This window comes from Desmodus rotundus, chromosome 6, assembly GCF_022682495.2.
Source record: "Desmodus rotundus isolate HL8 chromosome 6, HLdesRot8A.1, whole genome shotgun sequence".
Classification (NCBI taxonomy): Eukaryota; Metazoa; Chordata; class Mammalia; order Chiroptera; family Phyllostomidae; genus Desmodus; species Desmodus rotundus.
The window spans coordinates 341979-368943 of record NC_071392.1 but is presented as its reverse complement, the minus strand read 5'-3'; the positions used below and the strand labels follow the sequence as shown (position 1 = coordinate 368943).

At 62.3% G+C, this 26965-nt stretch overlaps 1 protein-coding gene across 1 annotated transcript; it reads left to right on the top strand.

The window, feature by feature from the left end:
• NUDCD3 (NudC domain containing 3) lies at positions 1-26965 on the top strand. Its single transcript, XM_024562993.4, has 6 exons — positions 1-380; positions 4004-4317; positions 13856-13988; positions 18956-19099; positions 22981-23169; positions 25591-26965. Exons 1-6 carry the CDS (start codon positions 189-191, stop codon positions 25699-25701), a joined length of 1083 nt encoding a protein of 360 aa, XP_024418761.3. The 5' UTR covers positions 1-188; the 3' UTR covers positions 25702-26965.

Below are 26965 nucleotides of genomic sequence, written 5' to 3'. Positions count from 1 at the left end.
GGAGGGGGCGGGGCCAGCGGCGAGGCCGCCGGAGTGACGACGACCGGCCGCGGGCCCCAGCGAGGGCGGACCCAAGTTTCCCGGGCCCGCCCGCGGCGGAGCCGTTACCGCGGCGCGCCGGAAGTGGCCGTGGGCCGGCGTCCTGGCCGCGCCTGCAGACAGCGAACACCAGTCCGGTCGGCGACGCCATGGAGCCCGGGGCAGCCGAGCTGTACGACCAGGCCCTGCTGGGCATCTTGCAGCACGTGGGCAACGTCCAGGACTTCCTGCGCGTGCTCTTCGGCTTCCTCTACCGCAAGACCGACTTCTACCGCCTGCTGCGCCACCCCTCCGATCGCATGGGCTTCCCGCCGGGGGCCGCGCAGGCGCTGGTGCTGCAGGTGACGCGGGCCGGGCCGCCGGACCCCGCTTTCCGGAGCCCCATTTCCCGGAGCCCAGGCCCGCGCGATCTCGACCCCGTCCCTCCCTGCGTCCCGGGCCTCAGGTTCCCCTTGGCTCTTCCCCGGACCGTCTCCTGGCGCCGCGAGTGCGGGGAGACGCGGGTTACGGCGGATCGAGTTGCTCCTCCGCGAGAGCAGGGCTGGCTCTCGGCAGCCCGGTGACGCCGGCGGCGCTTGGGTGTCAGAAGTGGCGCAGCGCCCGCGGCAGTGCCAGGGCTGCCGGTCGGGGATGGAAAATCGGACGTGCGCGGCCCCGAGTCGCGGGCAGGAGGTGGCAGGGAGGCGGGGGACTGACGGGTGCGGCCCCCTTGCTTTCGATGTGACGTGCTAGGTCAGAGAGGGTGCGTTGGAGCGTCTGTCTGGCTGTCCCAGGTTAAGTCGATTGTGTTTTGAGGTCCGGTCCCTGCTCATTCACCAAGCTGTCAGAGTGCCTTGAAAGGTAGCAGGTATTACCACCCTCAGTGGATGTTTAGGTCTCGGCCTCTGCGTGACACTTGTTACAGTCGAGATGATAAAACACCTTACAACAGAGAACTGTGCAAGGCCCCTTACAGGACAGGGAAGGGAGTGGGTTTGGAAACCAGAGGTTTTGTGGGTGGTAGGGCGGCAGTGGGATTGAAAGCAGGCACTCAGCCTAGCATTGAGCCTGCAGGAGCCTGGGAAGCTAGAAATGCTGGCGACACCTCCCACGGTTCCCCAGCACTTTACAGTTGGTGCCTGCCGGGAGAGACAGGTGTGCGGGGTTCAGCTGCCCAAGGGGATACAGAGGGTGGAGTGGGGTCTCAGTGCGGGAGCTTAAGGCTGTTCCTCATCCTGTCCCCAAGTGACACCCCGGGGGAGGGGTCCCAGTAGGCCCTTGTGGCAGTTTGATGTTAGGATGGCAAAAAGTCTGTGTGGTTTTTGCCGTAAAATAAAAGACATGTTTCTCATTTTCACCAATAACTGTACTGATTTGGATATTTTGGGTATGTTGACTGTCTCCTGTGTGGTGTAATGTTGAGCGTTCTCAGTTTGATCGCTGTCAACTTCACCTGGTCCACCCAACCGCGGAGCATCGTCCAGGGAGAAAACTCCAGCACGAAACTTTGCAAACCACTTTTGACATGTTCGATCAGTCACCTTCTCCGTGCACTGCACAAATTTTTGCATTTCAGTTGAGTTTTTACCTTTCTTGAAATATTAAAGCATAATATGCCGAAAATGTTGCGTATTTTTTCTACCTTCAATACTAAAATGGCTGCTCAAAAACTCACCAATTTTTATAAGCTTTTAAAAAATGCATACTGATATGACAGCTGTCACAATACAATCTAACAAAGTTGTTTCGAATGAAGTTACAGACAACCAAGTGGTACTGGAGCCATCATACGGCAAAAACTAAGCGAACTTTTTGGCTGGCCCAATACTTGTCCCTGTGAATTAGCTGCGACCGAATTTTATATGGCAGGTGAGGGTGCAGGTTCAGCAAGGTGAGGGGATCCCACTGAACTCGCCACTTTTGTGATTCCAGCTCTTTCTGGTCCCTGATTTATCCATTCGATAGCAGAGTGGGAACCCTGTACCTAGGGTGATGGTGGCTTGCAGAAAAGAGGAGAAGGGTGCAGCTCCTGACCACCTGGGACGTCCTAGTTACCATGGCGAGATGTCACCTTACGTAACCCTAACACACCCCGAACGGTGGGTTGGTGCCCATGTTTTTTTACAGAGTAACTGACAGGTAACTCATTTGTCTGGTATCAGTTCACAGAGCGCCTGCTCTGTTCCAGGCACCCTTCCAGGTTAAGACTTGGTGACCCATTTAACAAAGTGGGCCGAGGGAGGGGAAGGATGAACCCGATAACCGCAGGTTTCAAACTCGGGGGGCTGGAATAAGCAACACTGCATTAACTGCACTGCCCCTCGAATTTAGGGGAAGGGGCCTGGTTTGGGGCGAGTTGGATTTGCGATCGCAGACAGCGGCTCCTACCCAGCCTCACGTGACAGCGGGTCACCAGAGCGGTCATGCAGTCACTGTGAGGTGCACAGAGGCCACATCGCTGGGTCGCATGCGCCAACGTGACACGTCTGTCCCCGGCACTTCAGTAACGAATAAAAGGCGTGTAGTCAGGCTGAGGGACTTGGTGCTGCACAGCGCCAAGGAGGGGGTCCTCCTGACCCCACCCTGCTCTTTGCCCTTGACTCGACGGCAGGAGACCTCTTCCCACGGATGCTGCACCCGAGGTGGGGTACCTTCCGGGCAAAGAGGGTTTGGACAGGAGGGTTGGAACTCGAAAGCTCTCCAGAGGGGTTGGGGGCTGGTGTAAGACTCCGCCAACCTTCCCCCGCCTCTGAGGCCTCGCAGCCTGAGGAGCAGCTTGAAGGACCCCCTGGGGAAGGCACCTGCCTTTCCGTGGCCTTCTCGTGCGCTCGGACAGGAGCCAGCACGGCCTGACACGCCACTCATTTCAGGTGGCAGTCCGTGTGTCCTGGCGTCTTTGACCAGCCTGTGCAGGAGCCCAGCCAGGAGAGCCTGCTCCTTCTGTCCCTCCCTGAGCTCCCGGGCAGTCCTGGCATGTCACCTTCGGGAGAAAGTGGCTGGGAGGTCACGCTGGTGCAGCCGCACGGTGCTGCAGTTCTGGAGTGAGGGAGAGGCCCCGTGTCAGGGCTTATTGTGGCGACTTTCCGTGGTGCTCGGAGGGCGAGCTGGGGCGTCAGGAGGTCGGGCGGACAGCCCTGGGCCAAGCATTTGGGTCAGTGTTGTGTTGGAGGGTGCCGGCAGGCTGTCTGCAGTCGAAATGGGCCTGGTGTCGTCTCCAGGTTTTGGGACTTCATTCTCCTCTGCCTACCTCTTTCAGTGACTGTGTGGGCCAGACCTTTCAGCTCCCCAGTGTGCAGTGCAGGGGTGAGGCTGCTCCCACCCGCAGGACCGTGCCCCCCCAAAATGGGGTTCCTGAGGGAGGTGGGCCGTTCGTGGAAGGTCTGATTCTGGCCCCTCTTTCCATGATCCGTCTTCAGCTTGCTCTCCCGGAAACGAGCATTGCAGCCCCCACCCCCACGGCCCAGTGGGTGTGTGCCGCTGCCTGTCCTGTCCACTGTCCCCCATGGGTAGGTCCGTCAGACCGGGTGGAGCCCTGCGGGGGGGAGCTGTCAGTGGTGTCTGGTTCCTCCTGCCCTGCGTGCGTGGGGCTGAATTCCGCAGCTGCCTGCTGCTGCTGTGGAGCAGGAAGGTCAGCTGGGTTCCACCTTCCCTCTGCTGCCAGAGTCGTCGGTGCCTTCCCCTCGCTCAGTCCCGCGGCAATGTGCTGTCTGCTTCGCTGACAGACGGGGCAGGAGGACGGAGGCAGGCGAGATCATGGGTTGTGCCTCCTGAGACGGAGCGCTGGGCCCGTGTGAGCCTGGGCTGGTCAGGCGGCGCTTCTGTGGAACTGGAGCTCCCCTGTTACTGGGCTCTCGAAGGCAGCTCGGCCGAGTCCAGTGCGTTGCCATCTGCGATGGGGGTGTTGCTCCCATGGGCTGTTCCTCTGTGTCCTGGTGGGTGTTGCTTCATGTCTGTGGCTCACTGCTGCATCGCTGTTTGCTCTCAGGTGTTCCAGAACTTTGACCGCATGGCCCGTCAGGACGATGAAGAGAGGAGGAAGGAGCTGGAGGAGAGAATGAGGAGAGAGGAGGAGGCGGCGGCAGCGGCAGCAGAGGCAGCGGAGCGGGAGCCAGTCCCTGCCCCAGTGCAGGAGGTGGAGGTCAACTCCACCACGGCCACAGCTGCGGATGGGCCTGTGGAGCCTCCTGGCCAGCTGGGCGCCATGCAGGAGGCGGCCCTGGGCTCCCGGGAAGACGCAGAGCCACCGGGCTCCGACACGGCTGCTGCCCAGGCCTCGAGGGAACCCCCGGCTCCTCCCAAGTGAGACCTCCTTCTTTTTTGCTGGCATGCGGGTGGGTGGTGTGGGGTGGCTCTGACTTGGTGGCAGCAGCTGTCCAGCATTTACTAGGCTCCTCGTGTTTGTGGGGTGCTTGGCAGGATGTCGCTCACCCCGGTAGGAGGGCTGTGGTGAGCAGGGGACAGCCGCATCTGCGAGGATGGCGGGACAGCAGAGCTGTGTTGTGGGGGCTCAGGCAGCAGTTGTGGGGTGTGTGAGGCCGCGCAACGCGGGACGGCGAGTTGTGCATATCGGGCTCCAGTGGAGGAAGGGCGCAGTGGGGCCTGGGGTCTTCAGGGGGCTGGGCGCAGGGCAGGGATCCCGGGGACTCCCTGCCTGAAGAAGCTCGACAGGCAGGGCCCGGGATGGTTGCTGGGAGGAGCCTGCCAGCTGCACTTGTCCCAGAGCCACTTGGTGGGCCCCCCTTGCTGAGGACATCGCCCTGTCTCTTGAGGCTCTCTGGGCTTCTGAGGGTCAAGCGTGTGTGGTTGTGTCTGCACGGGACTGGTCCCTGCGCCGGCCATGACAAGTCTCGTCCTCATTAGCTGCCACAGCCAGAGCTCCCCCTGTGTGGTGCTTGTGGGTTCGTGCTGCCGGAGGTTTTGAGTCTCTGAATTTCAGGCTTTCCCCGTCGTCTCCCCTCTCTGAGGTCCTGTCTTCAGACGCACTCCCACCTGCTGCAGCGTTCCACGGCCCCCCACCCGCCATTGCACAGCTTCCTGCAGGGGGCGCTCCCTTGGGCTCCTGGGGCTTCACTGTCCACCCTCGGGTCCCCTCTGCATCGTCCTGTGTGTCTGACAGCTGTTTCATGTCCCCATCAGCTCTGTCATCTCTTGGTTTGCTTCTGGTGGCTGCATTGTCTCCTGTTTTGGGCCACGTTTCCCTGCCTCGTCCCGCGCCTGGTAACTTTTCGTTGGATGCTACACATTGTGAATGTCCACTTGTGTCTGGATTTCAGTTTTTCCTTTAAGGCCCGTTGAGTTTTGTTCTTGCAGGCAGTTCGCTTACTCGCTCTTGTAGAAGCCGGTGGTCAAGCCTTGCAGGGGGCACGTCTGGAACCCTTCTCTACTGGGCCGGTCGTCCCTGCTTTTGAGGTGTGGCCTCGGTGGGCACGCTGAAGCTTCAGCTGCTCCACATGGCCCCTGTGGTCTGGGTGGTGGAAATGCGGACCTGCTGTGCCCTTGGTGGGCCCCGGGTACCGTGCAAGGCTGCCCGTGCCCCCCTCTTCCAGGAGCCTTTCCCTAAAATAACGATGGACACCAGAGTGAAGACTGAATGTGCACTTGCTCGCTTCTGCTTCATTTATTCCAGCATTACTCACATCAGCAAAATTTCCATTAAGAGAATGGTGTCATACATTTGTATAATGTTTTGTTGGTTTTTAAAAAAGATTTTATTTATTTATTTTGGGCAGAGTGGAAGGGAGGGAGAAAGAGAAGGAGAGAGACATCAATGTGTGGTTGCCTCTCGCTTGCCCCCTATTGGGGACCTGGCCCGGCCCACAACCCAGGCATGTGCCCTGACTGGGAATCGAACCATCAACCCTTTGTTTCACAGGCCAGCGCTCAATCCACTGAGCCACACCAGCCGGGGCTGTTTTGTTGTTTTTTTATTGCTTACTGACTGACTCGTAGTGGGGAGAGAGTGAGAGAGAAGGAAACAGGTCTTCTGTTCTACATACTGGTGCAACACGGGTTGGTTCCTGTCTGTGCCCTGACCAGGGATCACACCCACAGCCTGGGCTTGTGGGGATGACGCTCTAGCCAACAGAGCCACCCGACCAGGGCTGCAGAGTATGTTTTCATTTATAATAATAACGTGTAGATTTTTACACACAAACCATGTATGTAGCATTTGGGGGTGATTTGGGAGATACTTGAAGGACACTTTAATTTGAGCTACACCCCCCAGCTGCCAGCCCAGGGCATGAAAAGCGCCCTGTGTTGTTCCTTGGAGCCCAGCCAGGCTGGGCACGCGAGGGGGCGTCTGAGGGAGTGCTCCCTCCCAACCATGGCACCGACCTGCCGACCCTTAACCTGCGCCCCGAGCTGGGCAGGTGCTGCAGTACACCCTGCAGCCGGCAGGTGTCGCTGTCGCCGGCGCGGGGATGCCACAGAAATCTAGGATGGCTGGACCTCTCTGGCTTTGGCCTTTATAAATCAAAATGGAATTCTTTAAAAAAAAAAGCAGATGAAAGAAAAACGTAGCACTGAGAGTGGATCATCGCCCTGGCGCTGGGCCTGGGTGAGAGATGGCGCTCGGGCGCCAGGAGGAGAACCGCATTTCCAGAGCCGTCAGAGAGACTGTGCGAAGCTGCTCGACCTGCGTCCTGGGGATGCTTTCTGCCGCCCTGCGCACCAGCCGGGGCCTCTCCCCGCTGGAAGACAGCGTGTGCCGCACAGAGGATGTTTTAGGTCGAATCTAGCCACCAGTGCGAGCAGATGGACCGCCACAGCTAACCCCACACTATTGCTACCGCCTGGCCCCGCCCTCCTGTCACTCATCAGCGCCTCAGTGTCTAGTTTTCTTGAGACATCCGGCCTGAGAAAGAGCGATAAAGGTTTGTGAAATCTGCACACACAGCTGCAGCTGTGCAGAGCCCGTGGCTCACCCTCTAGTTCTCCTGCATGGCCTTGGAATGGCTTTGTTCATCCGGTGCGTGTCTGGTGTTGCCGCCTGCGTTTTGCTGGCTGGTGTAGCGAGCTGGCTGGGCGTTTAGGGCAGAGTCACGAGAGTGAGTAATGGGCATGAGTGCCCCTCAGGGCACCGTGGCCCTTATTCTGCGACACCTTTGTGCTTTGCGCAGGTTTTCACGTTTGTCCCTGACTTTCCTGTGGTGCGTGCTGCGCTGCACGTGTGGGGAGCAGTGGCAGGGGCCTGTCTGCCTGTGGCCCTCCTCCCCACGCTGCCCCCGGGCCACGGCTCACACAGGAGCGGCCGCCCATCGCTTTGGCCCTTGGCGTTGCCTTTGACTGGCCTGGGCGCGGCCCCTGGGAGCTGAGAAGCTCTGCTTTCCAGGGGACTCTGACTGAAGCCAGGACCTCCCGACAGCCTTGAGACCCCCAGCCCCCACCCGAGTGGCTGTCTCATCGCCTGGGGGAGTCCCGTGGGGAGTCCGACTGGGCTGGCCCCGGTCTGGCGCCCTCACCAGGATGCCCAGGGAGGGTGCTGCGCGCGTTTCCTAGAGCACGTGAGTGACTGTCTGCTGGCCGGCTTCCCCCGCAGGGGTTGCCGGGTCACGGGGTCTGGCCGAGTCATTCAGGTGGGTGGTGGCCAGGCAGTGACCGTGGGCGCCCGGCCCACCTGGGTGCCGGCCCGCGGCCCTGGCCTATTCCCGGCTGCTGTTGACCTTCGCCTTGCTGGCTTTGTTCGGAATGCTGTCACTGTGTCTGCTGGACTCTGAGCGGCGGAGTGGGAGTTCCTGTATTTTTTCTTTTACTCTGTCTGTGTTGTGTGTCTCTGTGTTGGCCATTCTTTAGTCCAGCCTGCATTTCCCCTCCCCCAGGCTTTTCTTGGAAATTAGCTTTTCCATATGAAAATTCTGTTGAAATTTTCATTGGGAATACATTAAGTTTATGTTTTGAACTGGAATTAACGCCTGTACATCGAGCCTTTCCGTCTAAGAACAGGGTATGTCTGATTTACCCAAGTCCTGTGCGTAGCCCTGCAGAGCCCAGCGGTTTCAGCCAGTGCGTCCTGCACACCAGCGCCCTCTCATGGGCACCTGAGAGCCTCTCAGTTGATTCCCTTAGATTTCTAACAACATAGGCTATTTAGTATTTATTGTCGTATTTTAGTAACAACAACGTTTAGGAATAAACGATACCCATTTTTTAATATTCAGAACCTTACCTATAGCTGCGGCTTGCTCGGCTGCGGCTTTGGCTGCAGGGCGTCCGAGAAGTGGGGAACTGGGCGGTCGAGCCAGGAGGCTATTGGTACTCACAGTTCCCCAGGTCTGTTTATTTTGTGCTCTTTGAAAACACTTTCCAGTTTTAGATAATCCAGGTCTACAAAAAAAAAGAAGTTGCAAGAATAGTACAAAGAACCCTCAGACACCCCACTGCCAGTGTCCCCAGATGTTGACCCTCTGTGACCACAGACTGCCGTGGACCCCATGCTACCAGAGCCCTTCCTCCCCGGGCAGGTGTGACCCCCGTCGTCCCTGTGTTAGGTCCCGTCTCCTCGGCCTGGTCCCTCGTGGTCTTGGCACTCACGGAGGCCTGACTTTTTTCTTGGCGGACTGCCCAGCATGTGGTTTGTGTGATGTTTCCTGTGGCCGAAGAGTCACGGTTCCTCTTTTGTAAACTACTGAGTGTCTAGTGGGGAGGCACTTTGAGACTCTGTAAACATTGTTTCCACTGGCGGGGGCCCTTGTGGGGGCAGCTCCTGCTGCGGAGGCTGTGTTCACCCTTCCCTCCGCGTTGGGACTGTGCCGTGAGGAAGGGCTCCCACACTCCGTGTCCACACGATGCATGTGCCTGTGCGTCCCCGCGGGTGCTTGCTCCAGCTCGACCCACTGCCCTCGATTTGTTGCCCAGGGCGCCCCTCCACGGGGACCTGTCCCGTGCCGCCGTCTTCGCCCTTTCCCGAGCCCAGCCCTGCGGCCGTCCTCTCTCACCCAGCCTGTCCCTGACTGGTTGGAACCGGGACCCGAGCACCAGCGGTTGCCACTGGTCTCCTGGCTCCGGGCCTGCCTGGGGCCCATCTCCAAACCCATCCTGCTCCTCCCTGCACATCCCGAGTTCAGCCTTCTCTCCCTGTGACAAGTGTGCGGTATGGACTCGGAGCCGGAGCTCTGGGGCCAGAGCCCTGCCTCGAGCTCTGCCTCCGGGGCTGCTCGGCTGTGTGTGAGGTGGGGATGAGGACCCTTAGCTTGAGGGCGGAGTGGGGTGACAGGAAAGTGCGGCTGCGGCGGTCAGTGCCGGCTCCTGCTCGGCGGTTTGTCCAGGAGGGCCAGCTTGCCTGGCAGCGGGGACAGCACTGCCTGGGGAAAGGGGGTCCTGCCCTGGTGCTGAGGGGCTGCTCCCTTGCCCACACTGGGCAGCTGTCTCGGGAGGAGCTCAGAGCTGCAGCGGCCTGGGCTGGCACAGGGTGTTCAGAAAGGACCCGCCACTGCCCTCAGGCTTGTGCAGCCATGGCCCTGAGCCCCGGCCACTGGGACAGAGCCTCTCGCCTTGTGTTTTAGGGAGTATTCTGTGGCCTTGGCCTTGACCGCCCATGGTGACAGCTGCAGAGCAGGGCCCCTCAGCCACACGGCGCTGGCCTTGGTTTTCAGGATGGCGATGTGCTTTTAGTGCAGCCCGTTCCCACAGCAGAGTGGGCCTGGGCAGGGAGTGTGGTCCTGCAGTGCGGAGCTCGGCTCCAGGCTCAGGGGAGTTGCACACAGGCCTGGGGTCTGCTGGGCGAGGGCTGCGGGCAGAGTGGTGTGGGGTCTCACCCGACACCCTTGTGGTCTGGAGCTGCCTGCGGGGACATGGCAGCCTGTGCGAGGGCCTCCTCCTGTGGGGGAAAGTCAGGGTGTTGGGACTCTCCCCGAGGACTCGGTCGCGGGGGTTTGGGAATCGGCGTGTGCACATCTGTTCCGGGTTATTGTACAGCAGGTGACACAGGAGGCTTGTGTGAGATTCCACAGCCGCTCGTGAGGCGTGTCTAGCGGAACGGTCCCACCTCCGACCATGTTACTCAGTCGAGTGGATGCAGGGGCCACGCACACTCAGAAGGTTTGTGTGTGGGAGTGACGGATGACCCTGAGCTGTCTTCCCAAGGAAAACCCCGAGCCACCTGCTCAGGACGCACCTGCACAGCTGGCGGCTGGCAGCCCCTACGGTCATGGGCCATCACACGTTTGCCTGGGCTCAGGTGACTGCGGAGCAGGGTGGCAGTGCCCCAGGGACAGCTGTGCTGTGTGGCCATGGCTCCCAGGCTCCCCTCTCCCTCTGGGTCCCCCAGCTCGCCCTGTCCAGTGCTGTGAGCCCTGTGGCTGCAGTGGGTCAGCAGGGGGCTGACAGACTCAGCAGTTCCAGCAGCTGGGCTCCCTCTGCATGTCCTGTAGGCCTGGCCGACTCCTGTTCCCGTCACCGATTTGCAGAAGTCATTCGTGTGTCCACATGCCCTCCTCCCTGTGGCCCTGAACTCCATCTGTGGGGCTGCCCGGTACAGACGTGTTAATTTAACTCAGATTTGACGACCTGTCATTCCCTCTGATGAAGGTGCCTTGTTAACGCCTCTCTACCTGGATGCAGGAAAGATATTTCCCCGTGAAGGTGTTAAGGGTCAGTGTCTTCTCACGTGTAGGGTCAGTTTTGTGCATTGTGGCCAGCACTGCACTCTGGCGTCCATGGGGCTGAGCTCCCCTTCCCATCGTGGGTGTTTTGTTGTTGATTAAAACTGTTAAAAGGTAATTTTACCTAAAAAAGTTTTTTTCATAGATGACCCCCAGAGCCCCAACTTACACCCAAATCCCAAAACTGTGCAAGTTTATCTGGAGGGGTAGCTGATGAAGACGTCAGGTTTGCGGGCCTCTTGCCCTGGGGCCCCGAGCAGCGGGGGACACCCATCAGTGGACGGCCGCCACGGTCCAATGGCTCCCCGAGCAGGTACTACACCGCGCCGTCCGACGTGTCTCCAGAACGGAGCAAGGCAGGCATCACTCTGGCAGGCTCACTTTGAAAAGCCAGCTCTTGGCACTCGGCCCCAGGGCCTGCGGGTAGAATCGCCTTCTCCCACCTCTGGCCTGGCCAGCCGGGTCCCTGGGCTCCTGGCTCCCTGGTCTCCTCGCCACGCTGTCCCCGCGCATTGGCGGGGGACACAAGGGTGCTGACGATGCCCCGGCCACACCTTCCCTGCCTGGGCCCGGGAAGGCCCCCACCCCTCCCGTGTCCTCCCCAAGCTGCCTCCTTCCCCACTTCTCCCACTTCTGCTTTTATTAATGATCTGTCTCCTTGGGTGCAGAACTTTTTATTCCTCAAACCCTGGTTACCTGAAGCAGGACTCGAATGTCACTTGTCAAGGACGTTTCAGTGTCTGATGTCAGCGGCAGAAGCACAGCCCGGGTGGCTCTGGGCCCCCCTCCCACTCCCTGTGCCTGCAGCACCCCAGAAACGACTGCAGGACCGGCTGCTAAGACTGCAGCCTGTCGCCCACCTCGCGAGGGACGGTGTCACCCCAGAGGGACAGCCTCGCAGAGGGGCTGTCAGGCCAGAACTTGCAAATTGGAAGTGTGACGTAAGGGGGTGTTTTAGAGTGACGGTGGTGTGGGGGTCCTGCCAGGACTGTGTGGGGCTGGGCCTTTGCCGCTTCAAGGGCCCTGTGTAAGCTGAGCGAGTCACCTGGTGGCCAGTCAGGTGCCCCGGGGCAGGGCACGGTCCTCGGCCGGGGCCAGTGGCTTCTGCGTCACCACACCAGCCGCCTCAGGCTGCATCTGGGCTTCGCTTGAGTGGCCAAGTGCTGGGCACCCCTGGGGCGGCTGTACCTGGGTGGGAGTGTGGTTTTCCCGGGCTCATTGCTCAGTTCAGAAGTCTTCTGGGAATTGAAATAGTTTTCTGATTTTGGATGACTAGGAGTAGAAAACTCAGTTAAAGACCATGAATTCAGCATTCTTCAGTGGACTTATTTGTGGAACAGATGACCTACTTTTTGTTTAAAATGTGTATCTCATTTTCATATACTTGGAGAACATCGGAAGGCCTCTTCCCCTCATTAAAACAACAGAGATTTAAGAAAAAGTCTCAATTGTAGTGAAGTTCCATTTTTAGTTCACTAGAAGAGCCTACAGTTGGTATTGGGGGTGCTTGTGTTGGCTCGCCGTGCGACCGGGCTGTCGAAGCTGTCCCACGGCCCGCATCGTCGCCGTCCGACCCTCCCAGGCGTTTATGAGAGTGTAGAGTCATCTGGCATTTTCACTGTGCGACAAAGTTAATTTCAAAATATTAAGTGTACTTGTCACAGGTGTCTCTTGTTGACGGAACCTTCCTGACGGGGGTGCGTGGTCTCTGGGTGGAGCTGGGCCAGCTGCGTCGCTGGACTTCCTCTTTGTACTCAGATAAGTCCCTGGCATGACCGGTCAGGAGAAGAGACTGCACAGGCCACCAAGGTGACCGCAAAGGGCATAGTGACCTCCAAAAGTGGAGATTAAAGAATCGGGAGCCGCTGTTCTTGGCATAGATGACGCACTCCCACCCTGACCTCAGGGCCACCGGGTTGCAGGGACAGCCCAGCATCTTGGAGGGAGCACAAAGACAGCCCGCAACCCGGGAGGAGGCGTTTGTAAGCTGAAGCCAATGGGGCTGCAAGCAGGGGCAGTGGCATGGACTTCTCTGAAGCACATCGCTGTGGGCGGTAGACACGGACGCACAGGGGCGCTGTTCCATGTGCGTCAAACTGCCAGCTTCGGAGAGCCCGCAGGTGCTGGGTGCAGCCTGCCGCGCTGCTGGACGCGTCTGGCCCAGGCGTCCTTGGAGACCAGCCGTTCATCTCTCAGGGAGGGACGCTGACGGAGCGCCTGGCCTGGCAGGTCCCTGCTCCGTGTGGGGCCGGAACAGGACAAATTTCAGAATTAACAGAGAGCCTCCCCTGCCTCCCCGCCTTGTGTCCCTGGTTCTTGGTGCTCTCCCTGCGCCAGACTTTGCTTCCAGGAGGAGAAGCCCCAGGAACCACGGCCTCTCACCCGTCCTCTGGCTTGCTGTGACTTGTGCTGCGTACAGGTTCACGGTCCTGCTGGTCTTCCAAGGCCCGCTTGGTGTTCCCTGATTGTCCTTCTGCAGCAGCTTTCCGCAGCGGCGTGCGTGGCTGCTGCGTCCTCTGAGGCTCGCTCTCCACAACGATTTCTCTGTTCCTTTTCATTCTGTGCCGATAACCTGTGAAGAGACTGGGAACCTCGTCCGCTGGGATCCTCAGACTCTGGATGTGGCTGGTGGTGTGTTTGTGGTTTGGGGGAGCAGGGGCTGCTCCCTGCAGTCAGTGGGCAGACTGGGGCGGGCTGGGTTCGAGGCCCCTCGGGTGGCGTCTGCCCACCCTCCCACCCCACGCCCCGGAGGTGTCTGCCCAGACTCAGGTTCCTGTGGCTGGTACTGCTTGTCCTGTCCCCCATAGCGCCCCCTGCAGCACAGGGGCGTGGCTTCCGGAGACACTGGTTTTGCAGAACCAGTTTGTTGACGTCCAGATGGAGCTGCGCTCCACTCAGCACAGGTGGTGGTGGGCTCGGTTTTACGGCTTCACGGCCCCAAAAGACGCCACGTTTCTGTCCGCTGGGCACAGTGTTCTCCCTGCTGCACGCACTTGCCCGCCTGGGCCTGGACCCTCCTCATGGTGCCCCGTGCCCTCGCTCTGAGGTCTGGGTGGCACTGGCTGCGGGGCCGGTCCTGTCGGGGCGGCGGCCTCACGAGGGTCGACCAGCGGCCAATGCCAGCCCGTGGCACCAGGTGTCGGTGCGGTGACTGACGCCGGGTTTTTGAAAGGAAACGCCGGGGCAATGGTGCCGGGCGTGCTGAGGGCTGCCGTCTGACTTTGGTTCTTCCTCAGGAGGCAGGAGCAGTTCCAGAGAAACCCCGACAGCTACAACGGGGCTGTTCGCGAGAACTACACCTGGTCCCAGGACTACACCGACCTGGAGCTCAAGGTGCCGGTGCCCGCGCACGTACTGAAGGGCAGGCAGGTAAGCAGGGCTCTTCAGACCCGGGGCCCAGGGCTTGGGCCGCAGGCTGGTCTGACCCCTCAGCCGCAGGCGCCCGCACCTGCCTGCTCAGCAGGTCCAGGCTGGTGGAGACCCGCCTCCCCCACCGCTGTCCTGTACGCTTTGTGTTTGAAGTGCAGTGTTCTCACTCCCACAGAGGATGCCACACGGCGGGGCCAGGCGGCTGTGGAGGCGGGCGAGCTGGTCCCGGGGCAGAGCAGCCTGAGTCCAGGAGGGGCTGCAGGGCCGCCCCAAGCGGGAAGCTGCAGCCGGGGGGCTGTCCCATGCTCGGCTTGAGGGAGGCCCCCAGGTCACTGAGCTTGAGTGGGTGGCAGGCAGCAGCGAGCTCGGCCGGCTGACACCCTTGTGCGACCTGGAGAACTGGCTGCTGCTGATCGTGGTCCTCAGGGCAGGGGTTCCGCTGATGTCTCAGCCTTCGTGAGCCCCGCAGAGTGTGAGATGCATCCGAGTGTCACGGAGGAGACCCCAAGGCCTAGCTGTCTAGGTGGACGCGGGCTTGTCCTGAGCAGTGTGCTTCCCAAACGAGGTTGGACAGGGGTGGCCGGTTCCCTCTGGGGGTCTGCGTCCGAGGTGTGCACCCCCTCCCTCTGCAGTGGGCCCTGTGGCTGCGGGACACAGGCCCACACACAGGAGACTCAGGCGGAGCTGCAGGGGGGTTCTGGGACGAACACCATGCGAAGCGGCACCAGCGCCTGCTGGTCTGAGTGTCTGGGCAGTCTCGGCCTTCCCGCCCGTCCTGGCGCCCCACCGCAGGCCCCTTGCTGGCCCCACGCCCGGGCCTCTCCGGCCAGGTGGCCGTGCTCCTGGTGCCCCGAGGGGCGCCCACTGGCCTGGCTTATGCTCGTCTTGTTTCTCCACTGCTCCCCACTGGTGGTCTTTCCCACGGCATCGTCATCACTGCCCTCCTTTTAGAAAGCCGTGGTCTCTCCGCTTCTCTGTGACATAAGTTTTAGCCCGGCCTCACTTAAAACCTGGGGGTGAGTTTATTTTCAGCTCTTGGCTTTTGCTGATCTAAGGGTTTTCCTGAGCTGCCAACGTTCTCTTTGGACTGACTCCTTTGCAGCTGTCCCCTGAGGGACCTGTCACAGTGAGCTGTCCCCAGTGTTTATTTTTGGTTTTGTCCCTGCACCTACCAGGTGCCACGTGCTGGTGGTGGGGACCGCAGCAGCTCAGGGGTGGGTGCGGCTGCATCTCAGAGCCGGGTGTCAGTGCCTCGCCCCCTTCGTCCCCACAGGCCCCTGTAGGGTCGGGCCTGCCTCTCGGGTGCTGTGGGGACAGATGAGGGGAGTGCAGGTGTTCTTGCGTGCAGGCAGCCTGTCTTTCATCATCTCGCTGGTAAATCTGGAGAAAAACTTCTCAGGACAAGGCTGTGGTTTTTAGCCTTTGCTTCATCCACTCAGCTTTCTTTCCTCAGCATAGCCATGGCCGCCGCAACGCCCGCCAGTCTGGCTACAGACCTGCCGGTTCTGGGCTCCTAGGGTGTCAGTGCTGGAAGACCCACCGTGGAAGGTTTCGGCCATGCCTCTCACGTTCTGGGGGGGCAGACCCTGAGGCCTGGCCTCGCCCCTGCGCTTGGAGACTGGATGACCCTGCAGGACAGGCGGGTTCATTTCCTCCTCCCGTTCTTCCTCTGGGACACGTGGGTGGTCCTTGCTGACTGGGGAGGCCCTGCTGCCCGCCCTCAGTGCCCACGGGAATCTTCTGGAACAGCACCCCAGCCTCAGGGCACGTCCTGCATGGGGGCGAGGCTGCTGGGTGCATTTAGGGACGTGCAGGGAGACCCCACTGCAGAGAGTTTGTGATGGGGAAGGACTGCCAGGCCGCGCTTTTGCACGTAGAAGTCTTTTTGGACACACGAGCCCACCCGTTCCGAGGCACAGAAAGCTTGCAACGCAGGCGCTCGCTCCTGCCTCTGCCTTCTGTGTGGCTGTGCCCCTGCCCCGGCCTCGGGGGTCACGGCGAGGTTCCGGGCGCGGGCCTTGCCGCTCGCCTGCCGCAACTACAGCTGGGTCACTGCGCCCCGCCCCAGCCCGTGGCCCCAGACCCAGCCCTGTGGAAGAGGCTTTCCCGGGTGTGGTTGAGAACAGTGTTGCAGGTGGGGCTGCCTGGCCTGTCCCACTGGTCAGGGGACCACAGCCCTTTGGGGTAAAGCTTGCAGAGCTCTGTGTCACACGCGCCCTCTGGTGGCTGCCAGGTTGCACCAGGCCTGGGGCTGCTGAGGGGCTGATGGACGGATGGATGGGGCGGGTCCAGCGTCCAGCTCACTGCTGTAGCCCAGGTTCTCGCATGGACGCTCCCTGCGTTTCTGCAGGCCTTGGCCGAGTTTCCAAAGCTCAGGAAAAGTGGGCGGTCGACCGTTTTGCGGGGTTCTGCTGCTCTTTCCGGGGCCCTCCCTCCGCCACCTGCACTGACATCGCTTTGGGTCAGGAGTTTCTGGTTCAGTTGGTTTGTTTTCCTGGAGTTTCTTGCTGCCTTTCTTTTTCTCTGGTTAAAAACAACCTCAGAGCCACCCAGACCCCCGACAGTGCTGTGGTGTCTGGCAGTCATTGTCTCCCTGAAGATCCTTCTGGGAAGCCCCTCCGCCCGGCTGCACCTTGGGCTTGCTCGTCTGCGGCGCGTCTCACCTGGAGCCGCCTCTGCGCCTCTGTGTCCCTCCTGGTCCTCCTCCAGTCCCCGCCTCCCTGCGGTGCGGTGAACTGGTGATGTGGCGTGGTTGTGGGCGCGCAGTGTGGTGTGGGGGCGGGGGTCTGTGCCAGGAAGTGACCGCCACACTGTCAGTGGCGGTTTTCCTCTCGTGACGAGAGCGTTCAGGGTCTCTCAGCCTTTGCTCACGCAGCGCAGTGTTGTCAGCTCCGGGCTCCCCCCAGGTGTCGGAGGCGGGACGTGCTCCCCTCGTGCCTGGGATTTGTGCCATGGCCCCTGCGCCCGGAACCCTCCTCTGGGCCGGTTTCCATCCTCAGAACTTTCTCAGAGTGCCCCGTGGCGAGCACAGGGTGCCGAGCGTCTCAGCGTGTGGTGGCTGTGACCTTTCCCTCGTTCCCTCTCCATGTGTGGGTGCACATGGAGGTTCCACCCGAAACGGTCACCCCCAGAGGGTCGGGGACTTTGCTCCTCGTCTTCTCCCACCAGGTCAGCGGTCTCAGGCACCTGGCTGTGCAGCTTGGTGGGTAGACTTGTCTTCCCTCCTCCTTGAGCTGTTGGGGTCTTTTCAGAAATCAGGGCGTGGGCCTGCGCGTGCGTGTGGGAGTCCGCTCCATCCCTTCTGCTCAGCGCTCAGCGGGCCCTTCCGACCCGAGGCGTGTTTTTCCTGTGCTCTGCAGACTGTCTCGCGCCTGTCCCGGAGCTGCCCTGTCTCCGCCTCACTGCTTTGTCTTCCCGTCGCTCCGTCGAGAATTTTATTTTGGCCACAGCATTTTAATTCTGAGTGCTCTTTTTTTGTCTAATTCTATTTTCATGTTTTGTTCTCGTTCTATGAAGCAACATCTTCTCAGACCTTGCTAAAGACATAAATAGGAAACGTTTTGGAGAACCTCCTTCCTAATTAGCTCTGCGCTTGTTCTGTGCTCTGCACCTGAGTCCGTCTGCGTGGCGCTGGCTTCCTCAGACGAGGCTTCAGCTCCCCGTGGGGTTTTCACTGCAGAGCGTGTCCTGCCCCTCCTCCGCAAGCGGGCCGGGGTCACTCGGGGGCTCAGCGCTGCCCCTCCCCGCTGTGGCCGACGGTGGGTACCTGTCCCTTCCCCAGCCCGGCAGTCCTCCCACACCTGCACCCGCCGACTGCTGGCAGAGGTCTGTGCGGCGGAGGCTCCCATGGGCGGACTGCCACTGCCCTCACCGGCTTCCTGGGTCCCAGCCTCCCGCTTCCCCTGCTTCCCCCGCTCAGCTGCGGCTCCTCTCTTCCTGCGTCGTCCCTGTTGTCTCCCTGGGTCACAGGGTTGGGAGATGGCTGCAGTTCCCAGGGTGACTCTGGGATGGGAGCTCCTGGGGCTCCCCCTGCCGTCTGGTCGCCCCTGGTGCTTCGCGTCAGACGACAGCCTGAGACAACGCATCCTGTGTGGCCCCTGGGGGCCTGTCTGTCCAAGTGAGCAAGCTCTGGGGGCAGGACAGGCACAGCGTGACCTCAGGCACTCCTCCCAGCGGCTGCGGCGCAACCCCAGCCTGAGTGCACATGGTGACATGGCCCCTTTGGGCCACACGCTTGTCCCCTCATCTCCCTCACGTCAAAGCTCAGGACGCAGTCTCCCTGTCTCTACCTGTTGTTCATGGACACTTAACTCCATCAGTGGCAGAATCTGGAGCGACTGACCAGTGTGGACTCTAGGTCGGAAATTCTGTGATTGCGAGGCTCCTTTTCCAGCTTTCTGTAAGCCCTTCGTGTGGTGACAGGGACGGGAGGGCTGCCGGGAAGGCCCAGATAGAGACAGGAGTCCTGGGTCCCTTCCTCTTCCTGTTATTGACCTGGTGACCCGCTACTCGGGCTGGGTCCACGTGGGACCCAGAGGAAGGGATGGAGCTGAGCCCCCAGCCCGCTGCCCTGGTGGCGGCTGGGCCAAGCCTCAGAGGCAGCCAGCAGTGTGCGGGAGAGGCAGTTGGGCAAGCAGCCCTCCTGGCAGGTGTCCACGCAGCAGGATGGGAGGTGAGTCACTGACCACTGCCCACCATGGTGTCAGTTCCCGTGAGAGCAGAGCCTGTGCAGAGAGAGCCATTCCCGTGTCCCCTAACCCACGTCCCCTTCCTCGTGTCTGCAGGTCTCGCTCTTACTGGGGGGTGATCGCATGCCGGCTGCTTCAGGGGTCGGTCAGTTGCTGAGATTATCTCGCGCAGGATCCTGGTGACCTGAGGACATCTGGCGTCTCGCTCTGTCGTCCCTGCCTGTCTTGGGTGGCCGGTCTGGCCTGCACACAGGAAACGCTTCTCTTCTCTCCATGCAGGTCTCAGTGGCCCTCAGCAGCAGCTCCATCCGGGTGGCCGTGCTGGAAGGCCAGGGGGAGCGGGTCCTCATGGAGGGGAAGTTCACTCACAAGGTCAACACTGAGAGCTCCCTGTGGAGCCTGGAGCCTGGCAAGTGCGTGCTGGTGAGTGTGGTGCAGCTCCCGAGTCCTCGCCCGCCCCCGGGAGCTGCAGGGTCAAGACGTGTCCCTGATCTGGTCCCGCAATGGGGGCATGTGGGGTCACCCACCTGGATGGCCGGAGGCTCATGGGCTCGTCGCTTTGATGTGCAAAGACCTGGGTGGGTGTCGGAGGTTTGTGACAAGGAGTGGGGCCCACTCCCTCAGCTTCTGGCGGTGGAGGGTGCTAGTGCCGCCGAGGTGGCCAGGCCTGGCTTGGGTCCTCGCTGGTGCCGTACAGGGCCTCCCCCTCGTCCTTGGTTGGTTGGTCCCAAGTACCTTACTCAGCGCCAGGTCCTGGGGTGAGTTAGGAGGAAAAGGGCCCCAAGTGTCTGCACCAGACCCCGGGACCAGTGGGGACACTTGGGGACAGGGTGTTTGCAGATGTGGTGAGGGTCCTGAGGTGGAGAGGTCGTCCTGGGTCGTCCAGTGACGGGTGTCCTCAGAGGGGAGGAAGAGGGAGATTGGAGGCAGCAGAGAAGACACAGACGCGGGAGCCGGAGCAGTGGTGACTCGGGGCCATACTCCCATCCCCCGGAACCTCCAGAGGCTGCCAGAGAAACGTCGTCTGAAGCCCCGAATGCCGCAGAGCTCTGCAGTGGTGGCTCCGGCACTGCGGGGCCTGTGGGGACGAGATGGTGGCGGCTCCAGGGAGCCTGTGCCCTCCTGGCACCCGATCGAGGCCGCCCCCCCCTCCCCCCCAGGCACCCGCCTCTGGAGCCATGGGCCCGCGTCAGCCCGCCAGGTGGGGGCGGCAGCTAAAACCGATGACAGTTTCTGCCTCCCCCCTCCCACATGCGGGAATGTTAACGAGGCTGCTTGGTTCCCCGGGCGCCTGCTTGGCCATGGAGCCCCCCTGGCTGCGCTCTCCAGGCCCCACATCGGCGTCCTCGTGCCCCTCCACGCGAGGCTGCCGGCTCACTGCCCCAGGTGCTGCAGGACGCTGGGCCGTGGCGCATTTGACGGCCCGGCCCCCGTGCCGTCCCGGGCGAAGTCTGTCTGGGGGCTGTGCGTGCTGTTGACAGGCGGTACCCCTCGCCTGTTAGAGGGCACAGTCAGGTTGCTTCCACGTCACAGCCCTCGAAAGCAGGGTGACAGCTGACGAATCCTCGGCCGTTGGTCGAGGGCTGCCCCCGAGGAGGCCCTGTTCCTGCCAGCCCTGGCCCCGGTCGCTCTCCACCTTTGCTGACTTGCCTGTGCCCCACATCCCCTGATGGCTTCCGGGTGAGGACGTCCGTTCCTGTGGGGGAGTCACCGGCCCCGCCCCCACTGGTGGCCGGCCCTGGGAGGCGAGGAGCAGACCGCCTGTCCCCGTGTCCCCAGACAGGTTGGCCGTGTCAGCGTGTTGGCGAGTGAAGCCTGCGGTGGGCATTAGTCCTGGGCTGGATGCGGCCCCTGGCCTCAGTGCTCGCTCCTCAGACCCTTGTGCTTTTTGGGGTGGCCTGACCAGGGCGTCATCCCGGGGCCCGGGACCTGCAGGGAGAGGGGAAGTTTGGAGTCACAAGAACGGGGCGGAGCCACCTGGAGACAGGAGGAAGGCGGCACTTGCTGTAGACGGAGCGGCTGCTCCCCGTCCTGCCTTCCTGACTCTGCGCATGCCGTGGTTTCAAACCCTGGGGCCGGCCTGTGACGGTGCTGCCCCGATGAGTCCCGAGGGGCCAGTGGCTGAGAGGCACACCCTCCTGCAGAAGTGGCCTGAGCCAGGCAAGCCCCCTGGTTGTGCCCTGTCATCTGTCGTCACCCCAGACCCTTTCGTGTGTCTCCTTGGCCCAGGCGTGACCCAGGGGCAGCTGTGCAAGGCTTTGTCCGAGTCGCCGGGCACACCACCTCCTGGAGTAGAAGCTGGTGTGCGAGTAGGAGGGGAGGAGGGGACGTGGGTGAGGCCCCGGCGCGGGGAGGTGCTGCTGTGAGCATCGGCGCATTGGGCTCAGGGTGTCTGCGAGGACGCCGCCCTGGGAGCCCTGCTCAGCCAGCAACCTGGGGGTTCCCAGCGACACAGTTCCAGCTCTGGGGCCAGGTGGCCGCAGAAACAAGGGGCACGTCCCCTGGTCCCACCCAGCCAGGCTGGCACTGAGGGAGCGAGAGCCTGTGAGATGCTGGGCCTCTGGCGCGGGTGCCGAGGGGACGCTCTGCCCATTGTCCCTGTTGTGGGGCAGGTGGCATCAGGCAAGAAAGCCCTGTGATGCAGCCACCTGCCGTCCATGCCTGCAGGGGGGACACGGGTAGGGGTGCGTCGTGACCTGCGAGGTGTCATGTGGGCGCACTTCCTGCCTGGCGTCAGGAGAAAGCACCAGGCAGATGCCACATGAGGAACAGTCTGTCAAAAGGAAACCACTGAGGACAGAAGCCATAGCACGTTCTGGAAGAACGGGGACACAGACATAGGGGCCTCGGCTGGGTCCCACGGGGGAGGGACGACAAACAGGTTGTTAAACACGTTGTGTCCTCGGGGCAGGAACTGCACTGAGATGTGAGAGGTGCCGGCCACGGTGACGCAGAAGAGGGGACGCGGGACACTTTGTGGTGTGTGTCCCAGACGCACGCGCTGATCTGGGACAGGGGTGTTTGTACTTGAACAAGTCCACCGACTGAGAAGTGTGAAATTACGCCAAATAACGTGCTTTCTAAAAACTGCAAAGGAGCGCATGCAGGGGTGTCCAGCAGCATTGGTCGCTGAGAGAGTGAGAGTTAAAACCCCAAGGACATGTCACTGTACACCCCCTGGGACAGTCCCTTGGGGTGACAGGCAGCCCCCGGGGCCGTGACCGAGCCACCCAGACACTCCGACACCCGGCAGGAGCAGTCAGACAGGCCTCACCGGGTGGGATGCCAGGCACCGCCCTCAAGGAAGGAGGGTGGTGGTGCAGCCGTGGGTGCACGACCCGTGTGTGGCTCCCTGGGCACCAGGCACTCTGGACACGAGCTGTGGGCAGCCGTGGAGGCCGCATGCTTGCGCCCGCGTGAGTGACACCTGCTGAGCGCCCACTGTGCCCCACGCACCCGACCTCAGCAAAATGGTGTGTCCGAGAAAGCCCAAGCCGGCTGCCACACCGTCGGACGGCTCTGTCCAGCAAGTCGTTTTCAGACCCGAGCCTCTCTCTCCACGGCAAGAACATTTCTCCTGTGTCCTCTCGGTGCCACCTCTGTGTCGTTCAGCCTGGCACGGTGTCCCCGCGGTGTCCGCTGAGTGTGGTTGGCTCGGGGCCCACTGTGTCCTGAACCCTTCCTGAGTGACTGCTCCCACCCTGCCCTGGGGGTGAGGGGGGCCTTACCCCATGGGAGAGGACAGTGTGAGGGAGGGACAGCCTGGCCTGTGGGGCCTGAGAGGGTGCCCTCGGTGCCCACCTCAGCCCGGCCTTGATGTCCTGCTCTTGCTCCCATGGTACTGCCCCAGCCCTGCCCTCTCACGTCCCCGAGCCGTGTCCCTGAGCCGTGTCCCTGGGCGGTGCTGTGGGGCTGGGTTGGGGTGCTTTCCTTGACTGTGGGTGAGTCGTATGTGGTGATCAAGGGGAAGGAGGGGTCTGGCCAGGCACGAGGGGTCAGGGTGCTGGGCGTCGGGGGAAGCCCACATGGGGTCGGCGTTGGGCCCCGGGGCCCCAGCTGGCAGGAGCAGGAGCGGTCATCTCGGGTGCAGGTGGCCTGCAGGGACGCTGTGACTGGTGGGGACGCAGGTGGGTGGTAGGTGGCTTGGAGCTCATGGGAGCATCCTCTCAGACCAGAGTGGGCAGGGTCCTGGGGCCCAGGGGGGAGCAGTGACAGAGCGGTGCCCTCTGTGAGGACCGGGGACAGGGACCCCAGAGCCCGGACGGCGCCCCCGTGCCCACTCTGAGCCGTCTCCCCTGTGGCAGGTGAGCCTGAACAAGGTGGGCGAGTACTGGTGGAGCGCCGTGCTGGAGGGCGAGGAACAGATCGACATCGAGCAGATCAACAAGGAGCGCTCCATGGCCACGGTGGACGAGGAGGAGCACGCTGTGCTGGACAGGCTCACCTTCGACTACCGCCAGAAGCTGCAGGGGAAGCCGCAGAGCCACGAGCTGGTACGGCGGCGAGGCCACGCGGGTGGGGGACCTTGCTGTGGGGCTACTCCCTGGGTCCTGACTCCGGCAGCTCCAGTCTGGTCAGCTGGTCACCGCTCGGACACAGAGCTCAGGTGGCAGGGTGGAGACACGCCCGTCCACACAGACCCAGTCACAGCGCGTGTCCCAGCTCTGCATGAGCCTGAGGGGGTTGCCAGGCCCAGCCTGGCCGCAGGACGGGTGGCAGGAAGTCCTTCCAGCCCTGTCTCAGTCGTTAGGGGCAGATGCGCCTGCCTGGCCTGAGGCTGTGGGGAGGCAGCAGGGAATTAGCACAGAGCCCGGGGGTTAGAGGGATGGAGGAACTAGGTCGTCCCCTCATCCACGGGACATGGTCCAGTAGCCCAAGTGGGTGCCTGGGCCCACGGGCAGTGCCGAGCCTCCTGTGCTGCTTTCTCCCCCACGGGCCCCTCCCACTACAGGCGTACTTTCTGGGTCCACGCCGGCGCCCCTGAGCACCAGCCTGACCACCCTTGCACTTGGGGCGCCAGGTAGGACCATCCGGGTGACCTGGACAAGAGCACGGTGACGTTGCAACATCACAGTCGGTCTGATGCCCGAGTCGGCTGCTGGTCACTCACGTGCAGCAGTGCCCACAGTGTGGGGACGCAGGACGGAGGGGCGGGTCCCGTCCTGGGCGCAGCAGGACCACGCTCCTCAGAGCAGCCTCAGACACGGGCTGTTTACTCGCGGACCGGCCCACTTGCGCTTTCCGACCGTGGCCGGCTGCGGGCGGCAGACCACAGGACGAGAGGTTGTGGGTCACGGACGTCTGCACACTCTCCCTCCTGCTCTGATGATCCCGAGTGGGTTTGGAGGGAAGGGTTGCTTTTCTCAGGCCCATGTAGCTGCGAGCAGCACGGGTGGTGGCTGCAGTGCAGTGTGGGCGGGTGTCAAACCCAGGCCCCTCCCCCAGTGCCGTTCATGTCCTTGGGGTCCTGTGGGTGTCCAGGGCCCTGACTGCTTTGGGGAGCGCCTGGGGCCCCCTCCCGTGGCCTGTTGGTTTGTCTGTCCGTCTGTCCGCTGTGCCCTTACCGTGCACAGGAGGGGCGGGGCTGCCCGGGTTAGACTCTGTAACGCCCTGAGTCTTCGTAGTGCCCCCGAGTTCACAGGTGGCTCAGCAGCAGGGGTGGGGCTGTACCTGGAGCTGGTCTGGCCTCTGTCCTCCCCCCGCAGGTCTGGCTCTGACCTGCCAGGGCTGAAGGCAGGGCTGGGGCTGAGGTTGCCCGTTAGGGAGGGTCGTGGCATCTGCTGGCCGTGTCTGTGGATGGTGGCCTTTGGCTGTCAGCGCTGAGCTCACCTCTCTCCCTGGGGCAGCAGTTCTCACCCAGGTGCCCTGTGGCCACTGGATGTGGAGCCGCCCCGTTGCTGGCCCCGCGGGGTAGGCCTTGTGCTGCTGTTGGGGTGCTGCTGTCCCCACCTGGAGGTGGGCAGACCCTGAGTCGTGAGGCCACATGGGGAGCAGGAGCAGCAGGGTCTCCAATGACAGGCCTAGGGACAGATGGCCTGTCAGGAAGGACATGATGATGAGCTTGGGAGGGGCTGCTGTGGTTGGGGGGCAGGGACCCGCACGCTGGTCTGAGGGGACACAGGAGCCCAGGGCTAGCCGTGCACGAGGCAGGACCCAGGGTGACCCCTTGCCCGGCCAGCCTGCTCCTGGGTGGCCAGGTCCATCAGCCCTGGGTCCTTTGCTGGAGATGGTACAGGGTGGGCGTCTCGGGGCCGTGGTGACTCAGGTGGGGTACAGAGCCCGCGGGAGGCCCCAGAGGACGGCAGGAGCTGGAGGAAGGGGTGCAGGGGGACAGATGCCCCTGCTGCCGCTGGCAGGGAGCCACCGTGGGTGGGGCTGGTCTGTCCCTGCGGCGGCCGTGCTCACTGTGTGTCCATGCCACCCTGTGGCCCTGACGCCTCTTCACATCTCCAGTCACAAGCCCACTGTGTTCCTAGGGAGACGCCTCCCTCTCAGGCACAGCATCCCACGGTCCCCTGGCCCAGCCACATGGCCTGGCCTGCTGCCGCCCTGGACACTGGGCCTCCTGGACGGGCCAAGTCACGGCCTGGGTCACCCGGATTATCTGAAGGTGCAGTCCTTGATGCCACCAGCTGCCTCAGAAAAGGGAGCAGGGACCCCCTGCACCTCAGTCTGCCCCGTGGGCGACAGCCCTCAGGCCCCTGGCATCTGGACGGACTGCAGGGGACAGGCAGCCCCGGCACTGGGAGGACAGATGCGCTCTGCGGGCGACCCGAGGGAGCAGGAGCTGCGTGTGGGGAGCATGGCCTCGCGGAGGGTGCAGCCACCCGTGGGTCCTCTGGAGGCACCAGCAGAGCAGCATCCTGCCGGGTACGTGTGGGCCTGGCTAACCCCCTGTCTGTTTTCTGTTGTAGAAAGTCCACGAGATGCTGAAGAAGGGGTGGGACGCAGAAGGCTCTCCCTTCCGCGGCCAGAGGTTCGACCCGGCCATGTTCAACATCTCCCCAGGGGCTGTGCAGTTCTAGTGCCCAGTGCCCAGGAGAGGGCGGCCTGGCCCCGCCCTGCATCTCAAGACTGTTCCAGAGCAGGGCGGGGCTGTGCCCAGGGGAGTGCTGGCCAGCAGGGGTCGTCCCCACAGGCAGTGCCGGCCCTGCTGGCCTCCTACTCCCTGCTCGCTCGCTCGCTGCTGACCTGTAGCTCTGCTTGTACTTGTGCTGGGGGAGGCGGGGGTGGGGCAGTGGACACACAGGGTGGGCTGAGCGGTTTGGGGAGCATCCAGCCTCCCTCGCTGGGCACATTCACTGGAGTCCCACCCGCTTGCTCGTGTGTGACTGCTGCCTCGGTGCCAGGACCGTGGTGCCTGCCATTGGTTCTGGTTGTTGGGAGAAAGCCCTGTGGCCACCTGCACGGCAGGACCTCTGACCTCTGACCTGTGACCGGGCTGCCCTGTCCCACCTGACCCAGCGCTCTCCTCCAATGGGACTCCGTTCTTGCCCACGTGAGCCACGCCAGCCCCTCGGGAATGGACATGTCCGCAGCTCTGCTCCCGGCACCCTCTGGATTGAGCCCGTCGCCAGGACATGGTCTCCACAAACTGGGACTGGGGGACAGGGAACCTGTCAGGAGGTGGTCCTTCCGGAGACTTCCACTTCAGTGCTGTGCGTGCATGGGAGCTCATGGGAGCTGTCGCTTCTGCTTGAAGAGTGTCCCCCTGGGGGCCGTGGGGGCCTGTGATGCCGTTGTGGGGGCACAGACGCCGGCTGGGGGGCGCACCACCCAGGGGGCGAGGGCCCCGACTGCGACCGTCACCACGGCTGGTCCTGGGCCAGCTGAGACCCCTCCTCAGGCCTCTAGATCTTGTGTCGCCTGTGTGACAGCCATTCTCCACGCGTTGGTCTCCGTGTTCTCTGTCCCACCCCTGCCCCCCTGGGGGTCTCTCGGAGTGGCCAGGGGGTGTGTGGCGCCTGCGTCTCAGTGAGTGGGGAGGCTGGAAGCCAGGACTCTGCGGCCAGCCATCTTCCTTTGGCCTGATTTTATGTTACTGTTGTCTCTCTTCCCGCCTCCACGGCTGTGACGTCGTCTGCGGGATGCTGGTCCCACACGGCTGATGGCAGCAGGTCCTCTGGTGGGCGACCTCTGCCCCTCGCCGCCCTGGACTTGCTACTCCTGCCTGTTTTCTCTCTGCAGACGCGGCTGCAGCAGATGGGCTGCTAAGCTCCCGGTGAGGCCCGAGGACAGGAAGCCACCGTCCGCAGCGTGGGGGTGCAGTAAATCTATTTAAGCACTTGG